At 47.5% G+C, this 17,500-nt stretch overlaps 1 protein-coding gene across 1 annotated transcript in view; it reads right to left on the reverse strand.

Moving 5' to 3' along the window:
- Window positions 1-17,500, reverse strand: part of LOC121562669 (formin-2-like) — a gene marked incomplete at its 5' end in the record, with an annotated part of 132,756 nt that overhangs the window by 21,405 nt on the left and 93,851 nt on the right. The window contains one exon of the mRNA XM_045213931.1: window positions 5,140-5,232. Coding sequence (XP_045069866.1) covers window positions 5,140-5,232 — 93 coding nt within the window. The remainder of the gene's footprint in view (window positions 1-5,139; window positions 5,233-17,500) is intronic.

The following is a 17,500-nucleotide window of genomic DNA, read 5'->3' on the forward strand; positions in this document are numbered from 1 at the left end:
GGTGCTTTCTGACAAATTGATCCCAGTTGTGGGGTAAAGAGAGAAATTCCACCGTGAAGCTCCTCATGTCTGACTGAAGGGACTTGGGGAGTGACCCAGCAGCCTGCAGCAGTGTGGTTCTCTGAGTGAGAGGTGGATGGGGGAGGGGATGGGGAGGGGGGGAGGGGATGGGGGAGGGGGGGAAACCCTGACATCTCAGACCTCCAGGCAGACAGACTGATACCCAAGCCTCTGGCCTGTGCAGCCAGCTCAGGGATTAAAGCCTGACACCCCAGACCCAGAGGTCCTCATGGGTCACAGACAAAGATGAACGGCCATGGAAGGTTACCAAAATCTCATGGTGGATGGAACTTCAAGGGTCATGAGCCGTTATCCACCATGTTAAAGGAAAACCCCACCCGAAAACTATCTTTTTGTATTTGTTTCATTAGTCCATTGTTGGCATAGTCCCAAAATGTTTTGCTTGTCAGCACTCAAGTTAAGGTACAGTGGGGAGAACAAGTATTTGATACACTGCCGATTTTGAAGGTTTTCCTACTTACAAAGCATGTAGAGGTCTGTCATTTTTATCATAGGTACACTTCAACTGTGAGAGACGGAATCTAAAACAAAAATCCAGAAAATCACATTGTATGATTTTTAAGTAATTAATTTGCATTTTATTGCATGATAAGTATTTGATCACCTACCAACCAGTAAGAATTCCGGCTCTCACAGACCTGTTAGTTTTTCTTTAAGAAGCCCTCCTGTTCTCCACTCATTACCTGTATTAACTGCACCTGTTTGAACTCGTTACCTGTATAAAAGACACCTGTCCACACACTCAATCAAACAGACTCCAACCTCTCCACAATGGCCAAGACCAGAGAGCTGTGTAAGGACATCAGGGATAAAATTGTAGACCTGTACAAGGCTGGGATGGGCTACAGGACAATAGGCAAGCAGCTTGGTGAGAAGGCAACAACTGTTGGCGCAATTATTAGAAAATTGAAGAAGTTCAAGATGATGGTCAATCACCCTCGGTCTGGGGCTCCATGCAAGATCTCACCTCGTGGGGCATCAATGATCATGAGGAAGGTGAGGGATCAGCCCAGAACTACACGGCAGGACCTGGTCAATGACCTGAAGAGAGCTGGGACCACATTCTCAAAGAAAACCATTAGTAACACACTACGCCGTCATGGATTAAAATCCTGCAGCGCACGCAAGGTCCCCCTGCTCAAGCCAGTGCATGTCCAGGCCCGTCTGAAGTTTGCCAATGACCATCTGGATGATCCAGAGGAGGAATGGGAGAAGGTCATGTGGTCTGATGAGACAAAAATAGAGCTTTTTGGTCTAAACTACCCTCGCCGTGTTTGGAGGAAGAAGAAGGATGAGTACAACCCCAAGAACACCATCCCAACCGTGAAGCATGGAGGTGGAAACATCATTCTTTGGGGATGCTTTTCTGCAAAGGGGACAGGACGACTGCACCGTATTGAGGGGAGGATGGATGGGGCCATGTATCGCAAGATCTTGGCCAACAACCTCCTTCCCTCAGTAAGAGCATTGAAGATGGGTCGTGGCTGGGTCTTCCAGCATGACAACGACCCAAAACACACAGCCAGGGCAACTAAGGAGTGGCTCCGTAAGAAGCATCTCAAGGTCCTGGAGTGGCCTAGACAGTCTCCAGACCTGAACCCAATAGAAAATATTTGTAGGGAGCTGAAAGTCTGTATTGCCCAGCGACAGCCCCGAAACCTGAAGGATCTGGAGAAGGTCTGTATGGAGGAGTGGGCCAAAATCCCTGCTGCAGTGTGTGCAAACCTGGTCAAGACCTACAGGAAATGTATGATCTCTGTAATTGCAAACAAAGGTTTCTGTACCAAATATTAAGTTCTGCTTTTCTGATGTATCAAATACTTATGTCATGCAATAAAATGCAAATTAATTACTTAAAAATCATACAATGTTATTTTCTGGATTTTTGTTTTAGATTCCGTCTCTCACAGTTGAAGTGTACCCATGATAAAAATGACAGACCTCTACATGCTTTGTAAGTAGGAAAACCTGCAAAATCGGCAGTGTATCAAATACTTGTTCTCCCCACTATGTAACTTTCAAATCACAGAAATCATCCCTGTATATAGCATTTAGCTTCATATGATGCAAAACGCAGCATTATATGATGCAAAATGCATTCGCAAATGACGCAAAATGCATCATACAGGGATGATTTCCATAAGTGGTGAGGAGTGATTTTTGAAAGTTACATATCTTGAAAACTTGAGTGCTGGCAAGCAAAACATTTTGGGACTATGTCAACAATGGACTAATGAAACAAAAACCAAAAGATAGTTTTTGGGTGGAGTTTTCCTTTAAGTGGCCCCCTGGGTTCATACTGGTCCGGGCTAATCACAACCAGATAACCGTAACCAGGCCACGACAGCTCTGAGCCCTGAATGGTCGGCCACGACAATCAAGCAGGAAGCCAGAGTCACTTTGATTTATAATGCCTCTCAATAGGTGAAATTGCTGCTCAATGAAATTGCTGCTCAATGATTTGCTTTCAACTGGGGGGGTGGGGTCCTGAGGAGTATTTCTGTCTGTAATAAAGCCCTTTTGTGGGGAAAAACTCATTCTGATTGGCTGGGCCTGGCTCCACAGTGGGTGGGCCTATGCCCAGTAATGTGATTTTCTTATATGAACTGTAACTCAGTAAAATCTTTGAAATTGTTGTTGCATGTTGCGTTTCTATTTTTGTTAGATAGGATTCAAAACAGAATCAGGATGAACTCTTTCCCCAGATCTTATTTTGAATGGTCTTGCTCATTTTACACTGTTCCTAGTCTAGTACAGTACATATCAACTCCTGTTACCCAAGACAAAACTACACTCTTCCAAAAAGTACAGTACGTCACGTGGAAGGTGTGCATTTCATGTATTGACACGTATTGTAATGAAACTGGAGGTTCACCGAGAGCGGGCGGGTCGGCTTCAAGTTTTATTGGTTGTATGGGATACATGGTATACACCATCCAACCAAACGCTTACTGCAGGTTCCTTCGATAATGCAACAATAAGAATACGAACATAAAGTTAAAGTGTTCAACAGTCTGATGGCTTTTAGATAGAAACTGTCTCTGAGCCGGTTGGTATCAGACCTCATGCTACGATACCGTCTGCCCGACAATAAGGGAGAGAACAGCACGTGGCTGGAGGGTGTGTGGGGGTCCTTGAGGATTCTGCGGGCCTTTCTCAGGCACCGTTTGGAGTAGATGTCCTGGATGGGTGGGAGCACGGTCCCAGTGGTGTCCTGGATGGGTGGGAGCACGGTCCCAGTGATGTCCTGGATGGGTGGGAGCACGGTCCCAGTGATGTCCTGGGCCATCTTCACCACCAGCTGGAGAACCTTGCAGTCGTGGACGGAGAATTTCCCGTACCAGGCCGTGATGCAACTGGTCAACACGCTCTCAACGGTGCAGCGGTAGTATTTGGAGAGGACACGGGGCGGTAGTATTTGGAGAGGACACGGGGCGGTAGTATTTGGAGAGGACACGGGGTGGTAGTATTTGGAGAGGACACGGGGTGGTAGTATTTGGAGAGGACACGGGGTGGTAGTATTTGGAGAGGACACGGGGTGGTAGTATTTGGAGAGGACACGGGGTGGTAGTATTTGGAGAGGACACGGGGTGGTAGTATTTGGAGAGGACACGGGGTGGTAGTATTTGGAGAGGACACGGGGTGGTAGTATTTGGAGAGGACACGGGGTGGCATGCCAAATTTCTTCATCCACCTTAGGAAGTAGAGACGCTGTTGCGCCCTCTTGACAAGACTGGGTGGTGGTGTTGGTCCATGTAGACGCCAAGGAACTTAAAACTGCTTCTTCACTTGCGGGATCGTCTGAGACCAGCCAACCGTGGGTTGGCACAACCTAATAATTTCTGCACAAACTGTCAGACACCGTCTCCACCAGGGTCTTGACCTGACTGCAGTTAGGCGTCGTAACCAACTTCAGCGGGCAAATGGTCACCTTCGATGGCAACTGGCACGCTGGAGAAGTGTGCTCTTCACAGATGAATCACGGTTTCAACTGTACCCAGGCAGATGGCAGACAGCGTGTATCGTGTTGGCGAGCGGTTTGCTGATGTCAACATTGTGAACAGAGTGCCCCATGGTGGCGTTGGGGTTATGGTATGGGCAGGCATAAGCTACGGACAACGAACACAATTGCATTTAATTGACGGCAATTTGAATGCACAGAGATACTCTGACGAGATCCTGAGGCCCATTGTCGTGCCATTCATCTGCCACCATCACCTCATGTTTCAGCATGATAATGCACGGCCTTATGTTGCAAGGATCTGTACACAATTCCTGGAAGCTGAACATTTCCCAGTATATGAACTGTAACTCAGTAAAATCTCTGAAATTGTTGCGTTTATATTTTTGTTCAGTGTATTTGAAATGGTGTGATAGTGTTACTGCTAGTTGAATGGTGTGATAGTGTTGCTGCCAGTTGAATGGTGTGATAGTGTTGCTGCCAGTTGAATGGTGTGATAGTGTTGCTGCCAGTTGAATGGTGTGATAGTGTTGCTGCCAGTTGAATGGTGTGATAGTGTTGCTGCCAGTTGAATGGTGTGGTCGTGTCTAGAGGTGGATTAACAGGACTTACCTGAGCATTACATGTTTTCACTGACTCTGATCACTGGAGCATCCCCCATTAAGACTGTTCCTGGATCTCCTGTCTCCTAGCATACTGTTACATCACTCAGACAGTAGCTGTTCCTGGATCTGCTATCTTCTAGCATACTGTTACATCACTCAGACAGTAGCTGTTCCTGGATCTCCTGTCTCCTAGCATACTGTTACATTACTCAGACAGTAGCTGTTCCTGGATCTCCTGTCTCCTAGCATACTGTTACATTACTCAGACAGTAGCTGTTCCTGGATCTCCTGTCTCCTAGCATACTGTTACATTACTCAGACAGTAGCTGTTCCTGGATCTCCTGTCTCCTAGCATACTGTTACATTACTCAGACAGTAGCTGTTCCTGGATCTGCTGTCTCCTAGCATACTGTTACATTACTCAGACAGTAGCTGAGTAGCTGTGTGTGTGTCCATAGCAGTGTGTGTCCATAGCAGTGTGTTCTCTCCTACCTTGGCTGAGGAAATCCTCCATCTTGTCTTTGAAGGGCTGCAGGTGATCTTCAGACGACACTTTACAAACCTTCTCTACCTCTGTGTTGCACGCTGGAATGAGAAGACAACATGACTGTTTAGAAAAACGGCTGATGGCCACAGAAAAGCAAATTCAATGGCTGATTTCAAGAGAAACGTCGCCATGCAATGTACACATTAAAAAGATTTGTCATGACCAGTAGTCATATTCAGTGTAGTTAAACTCATTTCACCATGGCTATAACCTTCACATCAACCCAGAAGCCTCCTCTAACATCCCGAAAACGTGAAACTAACCTTTCCTGACCAACTGTATTACTCATTGATAAATGTGACTACGGGAAGTTTCTGTCAAGGTACTGCATGTGGGCTGCTAAGGCAAAATCATTCAATTACATTCTGACCCGGTTCACCCGTCACCCCTGGTAACCCCTGCTCCCCTCCCCCTGAACGAAGACCGACGCCTCCTGTGGAATCCTGGAATCTATTCTAGAACTTCCGCGAAGCTCCGAGAGTCACGCACCAATCAGTGGCCACAATGAATTAGAGTCAGAGTGTTGGCGTCCAATCTAAATCTCAGCTGGATTATTACAGCCCTCCACCTGACCTTTAGCCTGTGTCGGGGAGGGCCACGTTGTTCTTTCTGGAGCACATCTCAGTAGGCTAGACACTGTCTCCCTGTAATACAGACCCAGCCCACAGTCACCACTGGGTCCTCCGTAGACCTCCAATATAACAGAGGGGGGGGGTGGACGGGGAGACCCGTTTATTTTGGTACCGTAAACAACCGAATATCCTCCTCTGCTGTAGCATAACCCCACAGAACTGGTTCTGTCTGACTGTGAGCAGCGCTGCAAGGTCGCCCGACCAGAGACGTGCGGGAGAGAGAGAAAGTGCAGAAAGCGTTAGAGACACCCGCTACCCAGCTGAGCCACAGCCAGGGCCTTAACGAGCATCTATCTGAGCCTCTTGACTTACTGTAAAGAGAGGAAGATATAGATACAGAACAGAGGGGGCTTACTGTAAAGAGAGGGGAAGATATAGATCCAGAACAGAGGGGGCTTACTGTAAAGAGAGGAAGATATAGATACAGAACAGAGGGGGCTTACTGTAAAGAGAGGAAGATATAGATACAGAACAGAGGGGGCTTACTGTAAAGAGAGGAAGATATAGAACCAGAACAGAGGGGGCTTACTGTAAAGAGAGAGGAAGATCTAGATACAGAACAGAGGGGGCTTACTGTAAAGAGAGGAAGATATAGATACAGAACAGAGGGGGCTTACTGTAAAGAGAGGAAGATATAGATACAGAACAGAGGGGGCTTACTGTAAAGAGAGAGGAAGATATAGATACAGAACAGAGGGGGCTTACTGTAAAGAGAGGAAGATATAGATACAGAACAGAGGGGGCTTACTGTAAAGAGAGGAAGATATAGATACAGAACAGAGGGGGCTTACTGTAAAGAGAGGAAGATCTAGATACAGAACAGAGGGGGCTTACTGTAAAGAGAGGGGAAGATCTAGATACAGAACAGAGGGGGCTTACTGTAAAGAGAGAGGAAGATCTAGATACAGAACAGAGGGGGCTTACTGTAAAGAGAGAGGAAGATATAGATACAGAACAGAGGGGGCTTACTGTAAAGAGAGGAATATATAGATACAGAACAGAGGGGGCTTACTGTAAAGAGGAAGATATAGATACAGAACAGAGGGGGCTTACTGTAAAGAGAGGAAGATATAGATACAGAACAGAGGGGGCTTACTGTAAAGAGGGGAAGATATAGATACAGAACAGAGGGGGCTTACTGTAAAGAGAGGAAGATATAGATACAGAACAGAGGGGGCTTACTGTAAAGAGAGGAAGATATAGATACAGAACAGAGGGGGCTTACTGTAAAGAGAGGAAGATATAGATACAGAACAGAGGGGGCTTACTGTAAAGAGAGGAAGATACAGAACAGAGGGGGCTTACTGTAAAGAGAGGAAGATACAGAACAGAGGGGGCTTACTGTAAAGAGAGGAAGATATAGATACAGAACAGAGGGGGCTTACTGTAAAGAGAGGGGAAGATACAGAACAGAGGGGGCTTACTGTAAAGAGAGGAAGATATAGATACAGAACAGAGGGGGCTTACTGTAAAGAGAGGAAGATATAGAACAGAGGGGGCTTACTGTAAAGAGAGGAAGATATAGATACAGAACAGAGGGGGCTTACTGTAAAGAGAGGAAGATATAGATACAGAACAGAGGGGGCTTACTGTAAAGAGGAAGATATACAGTACCAGTCAAAAGTTCCACACCTACTCATTCCAGGGTTTTTATTTATTTTGTACTATTGTCTCCTTTGTAGAATAATAGTGAAGACATCAAAACTATGAAATAACACATATGGAACCATGTAGTAACCAAAAAAGTGTTAAACAAATCAAAATATATATTTCAGATTATAGATTTTTCAAAGTAGCCACCCTTTGCCTTGACGACAGCTTTGCACACTCTTGGCATTCTCTCAACCAGCTTCATGAGGAATGCTTTTCCAACAGTCTTGAAGGAGTTCCCACATATGCTGAGCACTTGTTGGCTGCTTTTCTCATCCCAAACCATCTCAATTGGGTTTATCCTCTACAGCAGAGGTCTTCCTTTCCTGTGGAGGTCCTCATGAGAGCCAGTTTCATCATAGCGCTTGATGGTTTTTGCGACTGCACTTGAAGAAACTTTCAAAGTTCTTGAAATGTTCCAGATTGACTGACCTTCATGTCTTAAAGTAATAATGGACTGTCGTTTCTCTTTGCTTATTTTAGCTGTTCTTTTTATAATATGGACTTGGTCTTTTACCAAATAGGGCTATCTTCTGTATACCACCCGTGTCTTGTCACAACACAACTGATTGGCTCAAACGCATTAAGAAGGAAATTCCACAAAATTAACTTTTAACAAGGCACACTTGTTAATTGAAATGCAATCCAGGTGACTACCTCATGAAGCTGGTTGAGAGAATGCCAAGACTGTGCAAAGCTGTCATCGAGGCAAAGTGTGGCTACTTTGAAGAATCTCAAATAGAAAATATATTTTAATTTGTTTAACACTTTTTTGGTTACTACATGATTCCATATGTGTTATTTCATAGTTTGGATGTCTTCACTATTATTCTTCAAAGTTGAAAATAGTAAAAATAAAGAAAAACCCTGGAATGAGTAGGTGTGTCCAAACTTTTCACTGGTACTGTAGATACAGAACAGGAGTGGCTTACTGTAAAGAAAGGAGGTTGAGGGGGAGGCTAAGGGGGTGCAGACCAGAGGGGTCTTCCGGTGGGAGAAATGCCTTGTTTGGGTTTGGGGGAGGACAGTATGTTACAAGATTACTCACAGATCGAACAGAACTATACTGAACAAAAATATAAACGCAACATGTAAAGCGTTTCATGAGCTGAAATAATAGATCCCAGAAATATTCCATACGCACAAAAAGCTTATTTATCTCAACATGTGTGCACAAAGTTTGTGAGCATTTGTCCTTTGCCAAAATTATCTATCCACCTGACAGGTGTGGCATATCAAGAAGCTGATTAAACAGTATGATCATTACACAGGTGCACCTTGTGCTGGGGGAAATAAAAGGCCACTAAAATGTGCAGTTTTGTCACACAACGCAATGCCACAGATGTCTCAAGTTGAGGGAGCGTGCAATTGGCATGCTGACTGCAGGCATGTCCGCCAGAGCTGTTGCCAGATAATTGAATGTTCATTTCTCTACCAAAAGCCGCCTTCAAAGTTGTTTTAGAGAATTTGGCAGTATGTCCAACCGGTCTCACAACCACGCCAGCCCAGGACCTCCACATCTGGCTTCTTCACCTGCGGGATCGTCTGAGACCAACCACCCAGACCGCTGATGAAACTGAGGAGTATTTCTGTCTGTAATAAAGCCCTTTTGTGGGGAAAAACTCATTCTGATTGGCTTGGCTTGCTCCCCAGTGGGTGGGCCTGGCTCACCCATGGCTGCGCCCCTGACCAGTCATGTAAAATCCATAGATTAGGGCCTAATGAATTTATTTCATTTGACTGATTTCCTCATATGAACTGTTACTCAGTAAAATCTTTGAAATGAATTGTTGCATGTTGCGTTTATATTTTTGTTCCGTATAGAACAGCACTATGCTCTGCTCTGATATGGTTTCCATTGGGGAGCAGAGCAGAGCAAATGAAGTCAAATCGAATACAACTAGTATAGACTTTACAGTGAATTGTTTGTTGACAAACCTTTCCCAACGATTCAGTTTTAAAAAAACAGTAACATATAGTAACACGAGGAATACGATAAAATACACAAGAATGGAGTTATATACAGGGAGTACCATTACGAGGTATTTGAGGTAGATATGTACATGAAGGCAGGGTAAAGTGACTAGTCATCAGGATAGATAATAATAAGATATTTGAGGTAGATATGTACATGAAGGCAGGGTAAAGTGACTAGGCATCAGGATAGATAATAATAAGGTATTTGAGGTAGATATGTACATGAAGGCAGGGTAAAGTGACTAGGCATCAGGATAGATAATAATAAGGTATTTGAGGTTGATATGTACATGAAGGCTGGGTAAAGTGAAACGTCCTCTCACTGTCAACTGCGCTTATTTTCAGCAAACTTAACATGTGTAAATATTTGTATGAACATAACAAGATTCAACAACTGAGACAAACTGAACAAGTTCCACAGACGTGACTAACATAAATGAATAATGTGTCCCTGAATAAAGGGGGGGGGGGGGTCAAAATCAAAAGTAACAGTGAGTATCTGGTGTGGCCACCAGCTGCATTAAGTACTGCAGTGCATCTCCTCCTCATGGACTGCACCAGATTTGCCAGTTCTTGCTGTGAGATGTTACCCCACTCTTCCACCAAGGCACCTGCAAGTTCCCGAACATTTCTGGGGGGAGTGGCCCTAGCCCTCACCCGCCGATCCAACAGGTCCCAGACGTGCTCAATGGGATTGAGATCCGGGCTCTTCGCTGGCCATAGCAGAACACTGACATTCCTGTCTTGCAGGAAATCACGCACAGAACGAGCAGTATGGCTGGTGGCATTGTCATGCTGGAGGGTCATGTCAGGATGAGCCTGCAGGAAGGGTACCACACGAGGGAGGAGGATGTCTTCCCTGTAACGCACAGCGTTGAGATTGCCTGCAATGACAACAAGCTCAGTCCGATGATGCTGTGACACACCGCCCCAGACCATGAAGGACCCTCCATCTCCAAATCGATCCCACTCCAGAGTACAGGTCTCGGTGTAACGCTCATTCCTTCGACGATAAACGCGAATCCGACCATCACCCCTGGTGAGACAAAACCGCGACTCGTCAGTGAAGAGCACTTTTTGCCTGTCTGGTCCAGCGACGGTGGGTTTGTGCCCATAGGCGACGTAGTTGCCGGTGATGTCTGGTGAGGACCTGCCTTACAACAGGCCTACAAGCCCTCAGTCCAGCCTCTCTCAGCCTATTGCGGACAGTCTGAGCACTGATGGAGGGATTGTGCGTTCCTGGTGTAACTCGGGCAGTTGTTGTTGCCATCCTGTACCTGTCCCGCAGGTGTGATGTTCGGATGTACTGATCCTGTGCAGGTGTTGTTACACGTGGTGTGCCACTGCGAAGACAATCAGCTGTCCGTCCTGTCTCCCTGTAGCGCTGTCTTAGGCGTCTCACAGTACGGCAATTTATTGCCCTGGCCACATCTGCAGTCCTCATGCCTCCTTGCAGCATGCCTAAGGCACGTTCACGCAGATGAGCAGGGACCCTGGGCATCTTTCTTTTGGTGTTTTTCAGAGTCAGTAGAAAGGCCTCTTTAGTGTCCTAAGTTTTCATAACTGTGACCTTAATTGCCTACCGTCTGTAAGCTGTTAGTGTCTTAACGACCGTTCCACAACTGCATGTTCATTAATTGTTTTTGGTTCATTGAACAAGCATGGGGAAACAGTGTTTAAACCCTTTACAATGAAGATCTGTGTGAAGTTATTTGGATTTTTACAAATTATCTTTGAAAGACAGGATCCTGAAAAATGAACTTTTCTTTTTTTGCTGAGTTTAGTATAACTATTAAAGATAAAAAGTCACTAAATGGCCACGTTGGGTTGGAACTCGTAAGATGTCGCCCTTTTCCGTCGTCACCATCTTTCAGGCTAGTGATTAGGGTTCAGCACTGCTCTCTGCTGCGTCGATCACACACTGCACCACAGCATCCCCATAGGATGAACCATTTGAAATTCAAATGACCACGGGGACCCCCGTAATTAAAGTGCAAACGGTCTCTCCGGTTGAGGTTCGGAGGACAGGGAGAAATAAACATAGTCTCAATCCTGACAGAGCGATAGCTGCCTGTGATCAACTGCTCCTCATTAGTAGAAGATCACTGTAAAATGTAGAACTTTTAAAGGTATAGCAGGCTACTGCGACTCATAGGTGAATGAAGTCCACTCAAAACATCTAGTCACAACCTGATATTCTCTCTAATAAGAGCTAACTAAATTGAGTTAAGCATGGTGCCCATTTTGGCATCTGCCATCTACTGCTCTCCCTCTCCCACGGTGCCAAAGGCTGCATCTACCATGGCTGCTCTCCCTCTCCCACGGTGCCAAAGGCTGCATCTACCATGGCTGCTCTCCCTCTCCCACGGTGCCAAGGGCTGCATCTACCATCTACTGCTCTCCCTCTCCCACTGTGTTAAAGGCTGCATCTACCATGGCTGCTCTCCCTCTCCCACGGTGCCAAGGGCTGCATCTACCATGGCTGCTCTCCCTCTCCCACGGTGCCAAGGGCTGCATCTACCATGGCTGCTCTCCCTCTCCCACTGTGTTAAAGGCTGCATCTACCATGGCTGCTCTCCCTCTCCCACGGTGCCAAGGGCTGCATCTACCATGGCTGCTCTCCCTCTCCCACGGTGCCAAGGGCTGCATCTACCATGGCTGCTCTCCCTCTCCCACTGTGTTAAAGGCTGCATCTACCATGGCTGCTCTCCCTCTCCCACGGTGCCACGGGCTGCATCTACCATCTACTGCTCTCCCTCTCCCACTGTGTTAAAGGCTGCATCTACCATGGCTGCTCTCCCTCTCCCACGGTGCCAAAGGCTGCATCTACCATGGCTGCTCTCCTTCTCCCACGGTGCCAAAGGCTGCATCTACCATGGCTGCTCTCCTTCTCCCACGGTGCCAAAGGCTGCATCTACCATGGCTGCTCTCCTTCTCCCACAGTGCCAAAGGCTGCATCTACCATGGCTGCTCTCCCTCTCCCACGGTGCCAAAGGCTGCATCTACCATGGCTGCTCTCCCTCTCCCACGGTGCCACGGGCTGCATCTACCATGGCTGCTCTCCCTCTCCCACGGTGCCAAGGGCTGCGTCCCAAATGGGTCCTATTCCCTATTTAGTGCACTAGTTTTATACAGGGAATAGGGTGCCATTTGGGATAGAGCCAAGCAGTCAGAGCTCAGGGTTCACAGGGCAGGAACTAGGATGTGTTTACACAACTCTCTCCTGCTTCCTCATCGCATCCTTTAATGAGCTGCTTGGAACACAACTCTCTCCTGCTTCCTCATCTCATCCTTTAATGAGCTGCTTGGAACACAACTCTCTCCTGCTTCCTCATCTCATCCTTTAATGAGCTCCTTGGAACACAACTCTCTCCTGCTTCCTCATCTCATCCTTTAATGAGCTGCTTGGAACACAACTCTCTCCTGCTTCCTCATCGCATCCTTTAATGAGCTGCTTGGAACACAACTCTCTCCTGCTTCCTCATCTCATCCTTTAATGAGCTGCTTGGAACACAACTCTCTCCTGCTTCCTCATCTCATCCTTTAATGAGCTGCTTGGAACACAACTCTCTCCTGCTTCCTCATCTCATCCTTTAATGAGCTGCTTGGAACACAACTCTCTCCTGCTTCCTCATCGCATCCTTTAATGAGCTGCTTGGAACACAACTCTCTCCTGCTTCCTCATCTCATCCTTTAATGAGCTGCTTGGAACACAACTCTCTCCTGCTTCCTCATCTCATCCTTTAATGAGCTGCTTGGAACACAACTCTCTCCTGCTTCCTCATCGCATCCTTTAATGAGCTGCTTGGAACACAACTCACTCCTGCTTCCTCATCTCATCCTTTAATGAGCTGCTTGGAACACAACTCTCTCCTGCTTCCTCATCGCATCCTTTAATGAGCTGCTTGGAACACAACTCTCTCCTGCTTCCTCATCGCATCCTTTAATGAGCTGCTTGGAACACAACTCTCTCCTGCTTCCTCATCTCATCCTTTAATGAGCTGCTTGGAACACAACTCTCTCCTGCTTCCTCATCGCATCCTTTTAATGAGCTGCTTGGAACACAACTCTCTCCTGCTTCCTCATCTCATCCTTTAATGAGCTGCTTGGAACACAACTCTCTCCTGCTTCCTCATCGCATCCTTTAATGAGCTGCTTGGAACACAACTCTCTCCTGCTTCCTCATCGCATCCTTTAATGAGCTGCTTGGAACACAACTCTCTCCTGCTTCCTCATCTCATCCTTTAATGAGCTGCTTGGAACACAACTCTCTCCTGCTTCCTCATCGCATCCTTTAATGAGCTGCTTGGAACACAACTCTCTCCTGCTTCCTCATCTCATCCTTTAATGAGCTGCTTGGAACACAACTCTCTCCTGCTTCCTCATCGCATCCTTTAATGAGCTGCTTGGAACACAACTCTCTCCTGCTTCCTCATCTCATCCTTTAATGAGCTGCTTGGAACACAACTCTCTCCTGCTTCCTCATCTCATCCTTTAATGAGCTGCTTGGAACACAACTCTCTCCTGCTTCCTCATCTCATCCTTTAATGAGCTGCTTGGAACACAACTCTCTCCTGCTTCCTCATCGCATCCTTTAATGAGCTGCTTGGAACACAACTCTCTCCTGCTTCCTGATCGCATCCTTTAATGAGCTGCTTGGAACACAACTCTCTCCTGCTTCCTCATCTCATCCTTTAATGAGCTGCTTGGAACACAACTCTCTCCTGCTTCCTCATCGCATCCTTTAATGAGCTGCTTGGAACACAACTCTCTCCTGCTTCCTCATCTCATCCTTTAATGAGCTGCTTGGAACACAACTCTCTCCTGCTTCCTCATCTCATCCTTTAATGAGCTGCTTGGAACACAACTCTCTCCTGCTTCCTCATCTCATCCTTTAATGAGCTGCTTGGAACACAACTCTCTCCTGCTTCCTCATCTCATCCTTTAATGAGCTGCTTGGAACACAACTCTCTCCTGCTTCCTCATCTCATCCTTTAATGAGCTGCTTGGAACACAAGTCTCTCCTGCTTCCTCATCTCATCCTTTAATGAGCTGCTTGGAACACAACTCTCTCCTGCTTCCTCATCTCATCCTTTAATGAGCTGCTTGGAACACAACTCTCTCCTGCTTCCTCATCTCATCCTTTAATGAGCTGCTTGGAACACAACTCTCTCCTGCTTCCTCATCTCATCCTTTAATGAGCTGCTTGGAACAACTCTCTCCTGCTTCCTCATCTCATCCTTTAATGAGCTGCTTGGAACACAACTCTCTCCTGCTTCCTCATCTCATCCTTTAATGAGCTGCTTGGAACACAACTCTCTCCTGCTTCCTCATCTCATCCTTTAATGAGCTGCTTGGAACACAACTCTCTCCTGCTTCCTCATCTCATCCTTTAATGAGCTGCTTGGAACCACATCAAAGAACAAAGAGAGTCAGAGAGAAGTTGGCCCAAGCCAATTACTCCAAATGATTCTGATATGGTTTTGTCCTGAAATAGGCTGCTGTCTGACCTCTGAAATAGGCCGCTGCCCTGCCCTCTGAAATAGGCCGCTGCCCTTCCCTCTGAAATAGGCCGCTGCCCTGCCCTCTGAAAATGGCCGCTGCCCTGCCCTCTGAAATAGGCCGCTGCCCTGCCCTCTGAAATAGGCCGCTGCCCTGCCCTCTGAAATAGGCCGCTGCCCTGCCCTCTGAAATAGGCCGCTGCCCTGCCCTCTGAAATAGGCCGCTGCCCTGCCCTCTGAAATAGGCCGCTGCCCTGCCCTCTGAAATAGGCCGCTGCCCTGCCCTCTGAAATAGGCCGCTGCCCTGCCCTCTGAACTAGGCCGCTGCCCTGCCCTCTGAAATAGGCCGCTGCCCTGCCCTCTGAAATAGGCCGCTGCCCTGCCCTCTGAAATAGGCCGCTGCCCTGCCCTCTGAAATAGGCCGCTGCCCTGCCCTCTGAAATAGGCCGCTGCCCTGCCCTCTGAAATAGGCCGCTGCCCTGCCCTCTGAAATAGGCTGCTGCCCTGCCCTCTGAAATAGGCTGCTGCCCTGCCCTCTGAAATAGGCTGCTGCCCTGCCCTCTGAAATAGGCTGCTGCCCTGCCCTCTGAAATAGGCTGCTGCCCTGCCCTCTGAAATAGGCTGCTGCCCTGCCCTCTGAAATAGGCTGCTGCCCTGCCCTCTGAAATAGGCTGCTGCCCTGCCCTCTGAAATAGGCTGCTGCCCTGCCCTCTGAAATAGGCTGCTGCCCTGCCCTCTCACTGGCCTGTGAGGGGGGCTCTCTGACAGCAGTGACCTCAGTGCTTTGTAGACGGGTCAGGTTTAATCTGGTTGATTGATAAGACAGATGTGCGGATGGGAACAGTCCAGGAATTAAAACATTTGTAGCGGGAAGAGGGTGAGACTTTTTTTTAAACAGAAAATGGTTAACAGAAAGGGTGAGAGAGTTACAGAGACAGAGAGAGAGCGAGAGACAGAGATAGGGAGAGAGACAGAGAGAGAGAGAGAGAGAGAGAGAGAGAGAGAGAGAGAGAGAGAGAGAGAGAGAGAGAGAGAGATAGGGAGAGAGAGAGAGAGAGAGAGAGAGAGAGAGAGAGATAGGGAGAGAGAGAGAGAGAGAGAGAGAGAGAGAGAGAGAGAGAGAGAGAGAGAGAGAGAGAGAGAGAGAGAGAGAGAGAGAGAGAGAGAGAGAGAGAGAGAGAGAGAGAGAGAAGAGAGAGAGAGAGAGAGAGAGAGAGAGAGAGAGAGAGAGAGAGAGAGAGAGAGAGAGAGAGAGAGAGAGAGAGAGAAGAGAGAGAGAGAGCGAGCGAGCGAGCGGGAGAGTTACAGAGAGAGAGCGAGCGGGAGAGTTACAGAGAGAGAGCGAGCGGGAGAGTTACAGAGAGAGAGCGAGCGAGCAACAGTGATCTCAAAAAAGAGAGAAAGATCTGCTTACCATTTCCAATGCGTTAACAACTTCCAGCCTTCTAATGAGCTGCTTGGAACACAACTCTCTCCTGCTTCCTCATCGCATCCTTTAATGAGCTGCTTGGAACACAACTCTCTCCTGCTTCCTCATCTCATCCTTTAATGAGCTGCTTGGAACACAACTCTCTCCTGCTTCCTCATCTCATCCTTTAATGAGCTGCTTGGAACACAACTCTCTCCTGCTTCCTCATCTCATCCTTTAATGAGCTGCTTGGAACACAACTCTCTCCTGCTTCCTCATCTCATCCTTTAATGAGCTGCTTGGAACAACTCTCTCCTGCTTCCTCATCTCATCCTTTAATGAGCTGCTTGGAACACAACTCTCTCCTGCTTCCTCATCTCATCCTTTAATGAGCTGCTTGGAACACAAGTCTCTCCTGCTTCCTCATCTCATCCTTTAATGAGCTGCTTGGAACACAACTCTCTCCTGCTTCCTCATCTCATCCTTTAATGAGCTGCTTGGAACACAACTCTCTCCTGCTTCCTCATCTCATCCTTTAATGAGCTGCTTGGAACAACTCTCTCCTGCTTCCTCATCTCATCCTTTAATGAGCTGCTTGGAACACAACTCTCTCCTGCTTCCTCATCTCATCATTTAATGAGCTGCTTGGAACACAACTCTCTCCTGCTTCCTCATCTCATCCTTTAATGAGCTGCTTGGAACACAACTCTCTCCTGCTTCCTCATCTCATCCTTTAATGAGCTGCTTGGAACCACATCAAAGAACAAAGAGAGTCAGAGAGAAGTTGGCCCAAGCCCTGCCCTGCCAGAGGGCTGCCCTGCCCTCTGAAATAGGCTGCTGCCCTGACCTCTGAAATAGGCTGCTGCCCTGCCCTCTGAAATAGGCTGCTGCCCTGCCCTCTGAAATAGGCTGCTGCCCTGCCCTCTGAAATAGGCTGCTGCCCTGCCCTCTGAAATAGGCTGCTGCCCTGCCCTCTGAAATAGGCTGCTGCCCTGCCCTCTGAAATAGGCTGCTGCCCTGCCCTCTGAAATAGGCTGCTGCCCTGCCCTCTGAAATAGGCTGCTGCCCTGCCCTCTGAAATAGGCTGCTGCCCTGCCCTCTGAAATAGGCTGCTGCCCTGCCCTCTGAAATAGGCTGC

The sequence above is a fragment of the Coregonus clupeaformis genome, unplaced genomic scaffold (assembly GCF_020615455.1).
Source record: "Coregonus clupeaformis isolate EN_2021a unplaced genomic scaffold, ASM2061545v1 scaf0173, whole genome shotgun sequence".
Classification (NCBI taxonomy): domain Eukaryota; kingdom Metazoa; phylum Chordata; class Actinopteri; order Salmoniformes; family Salmonidae; genus Coregonus; species Coregonus clupeaformis.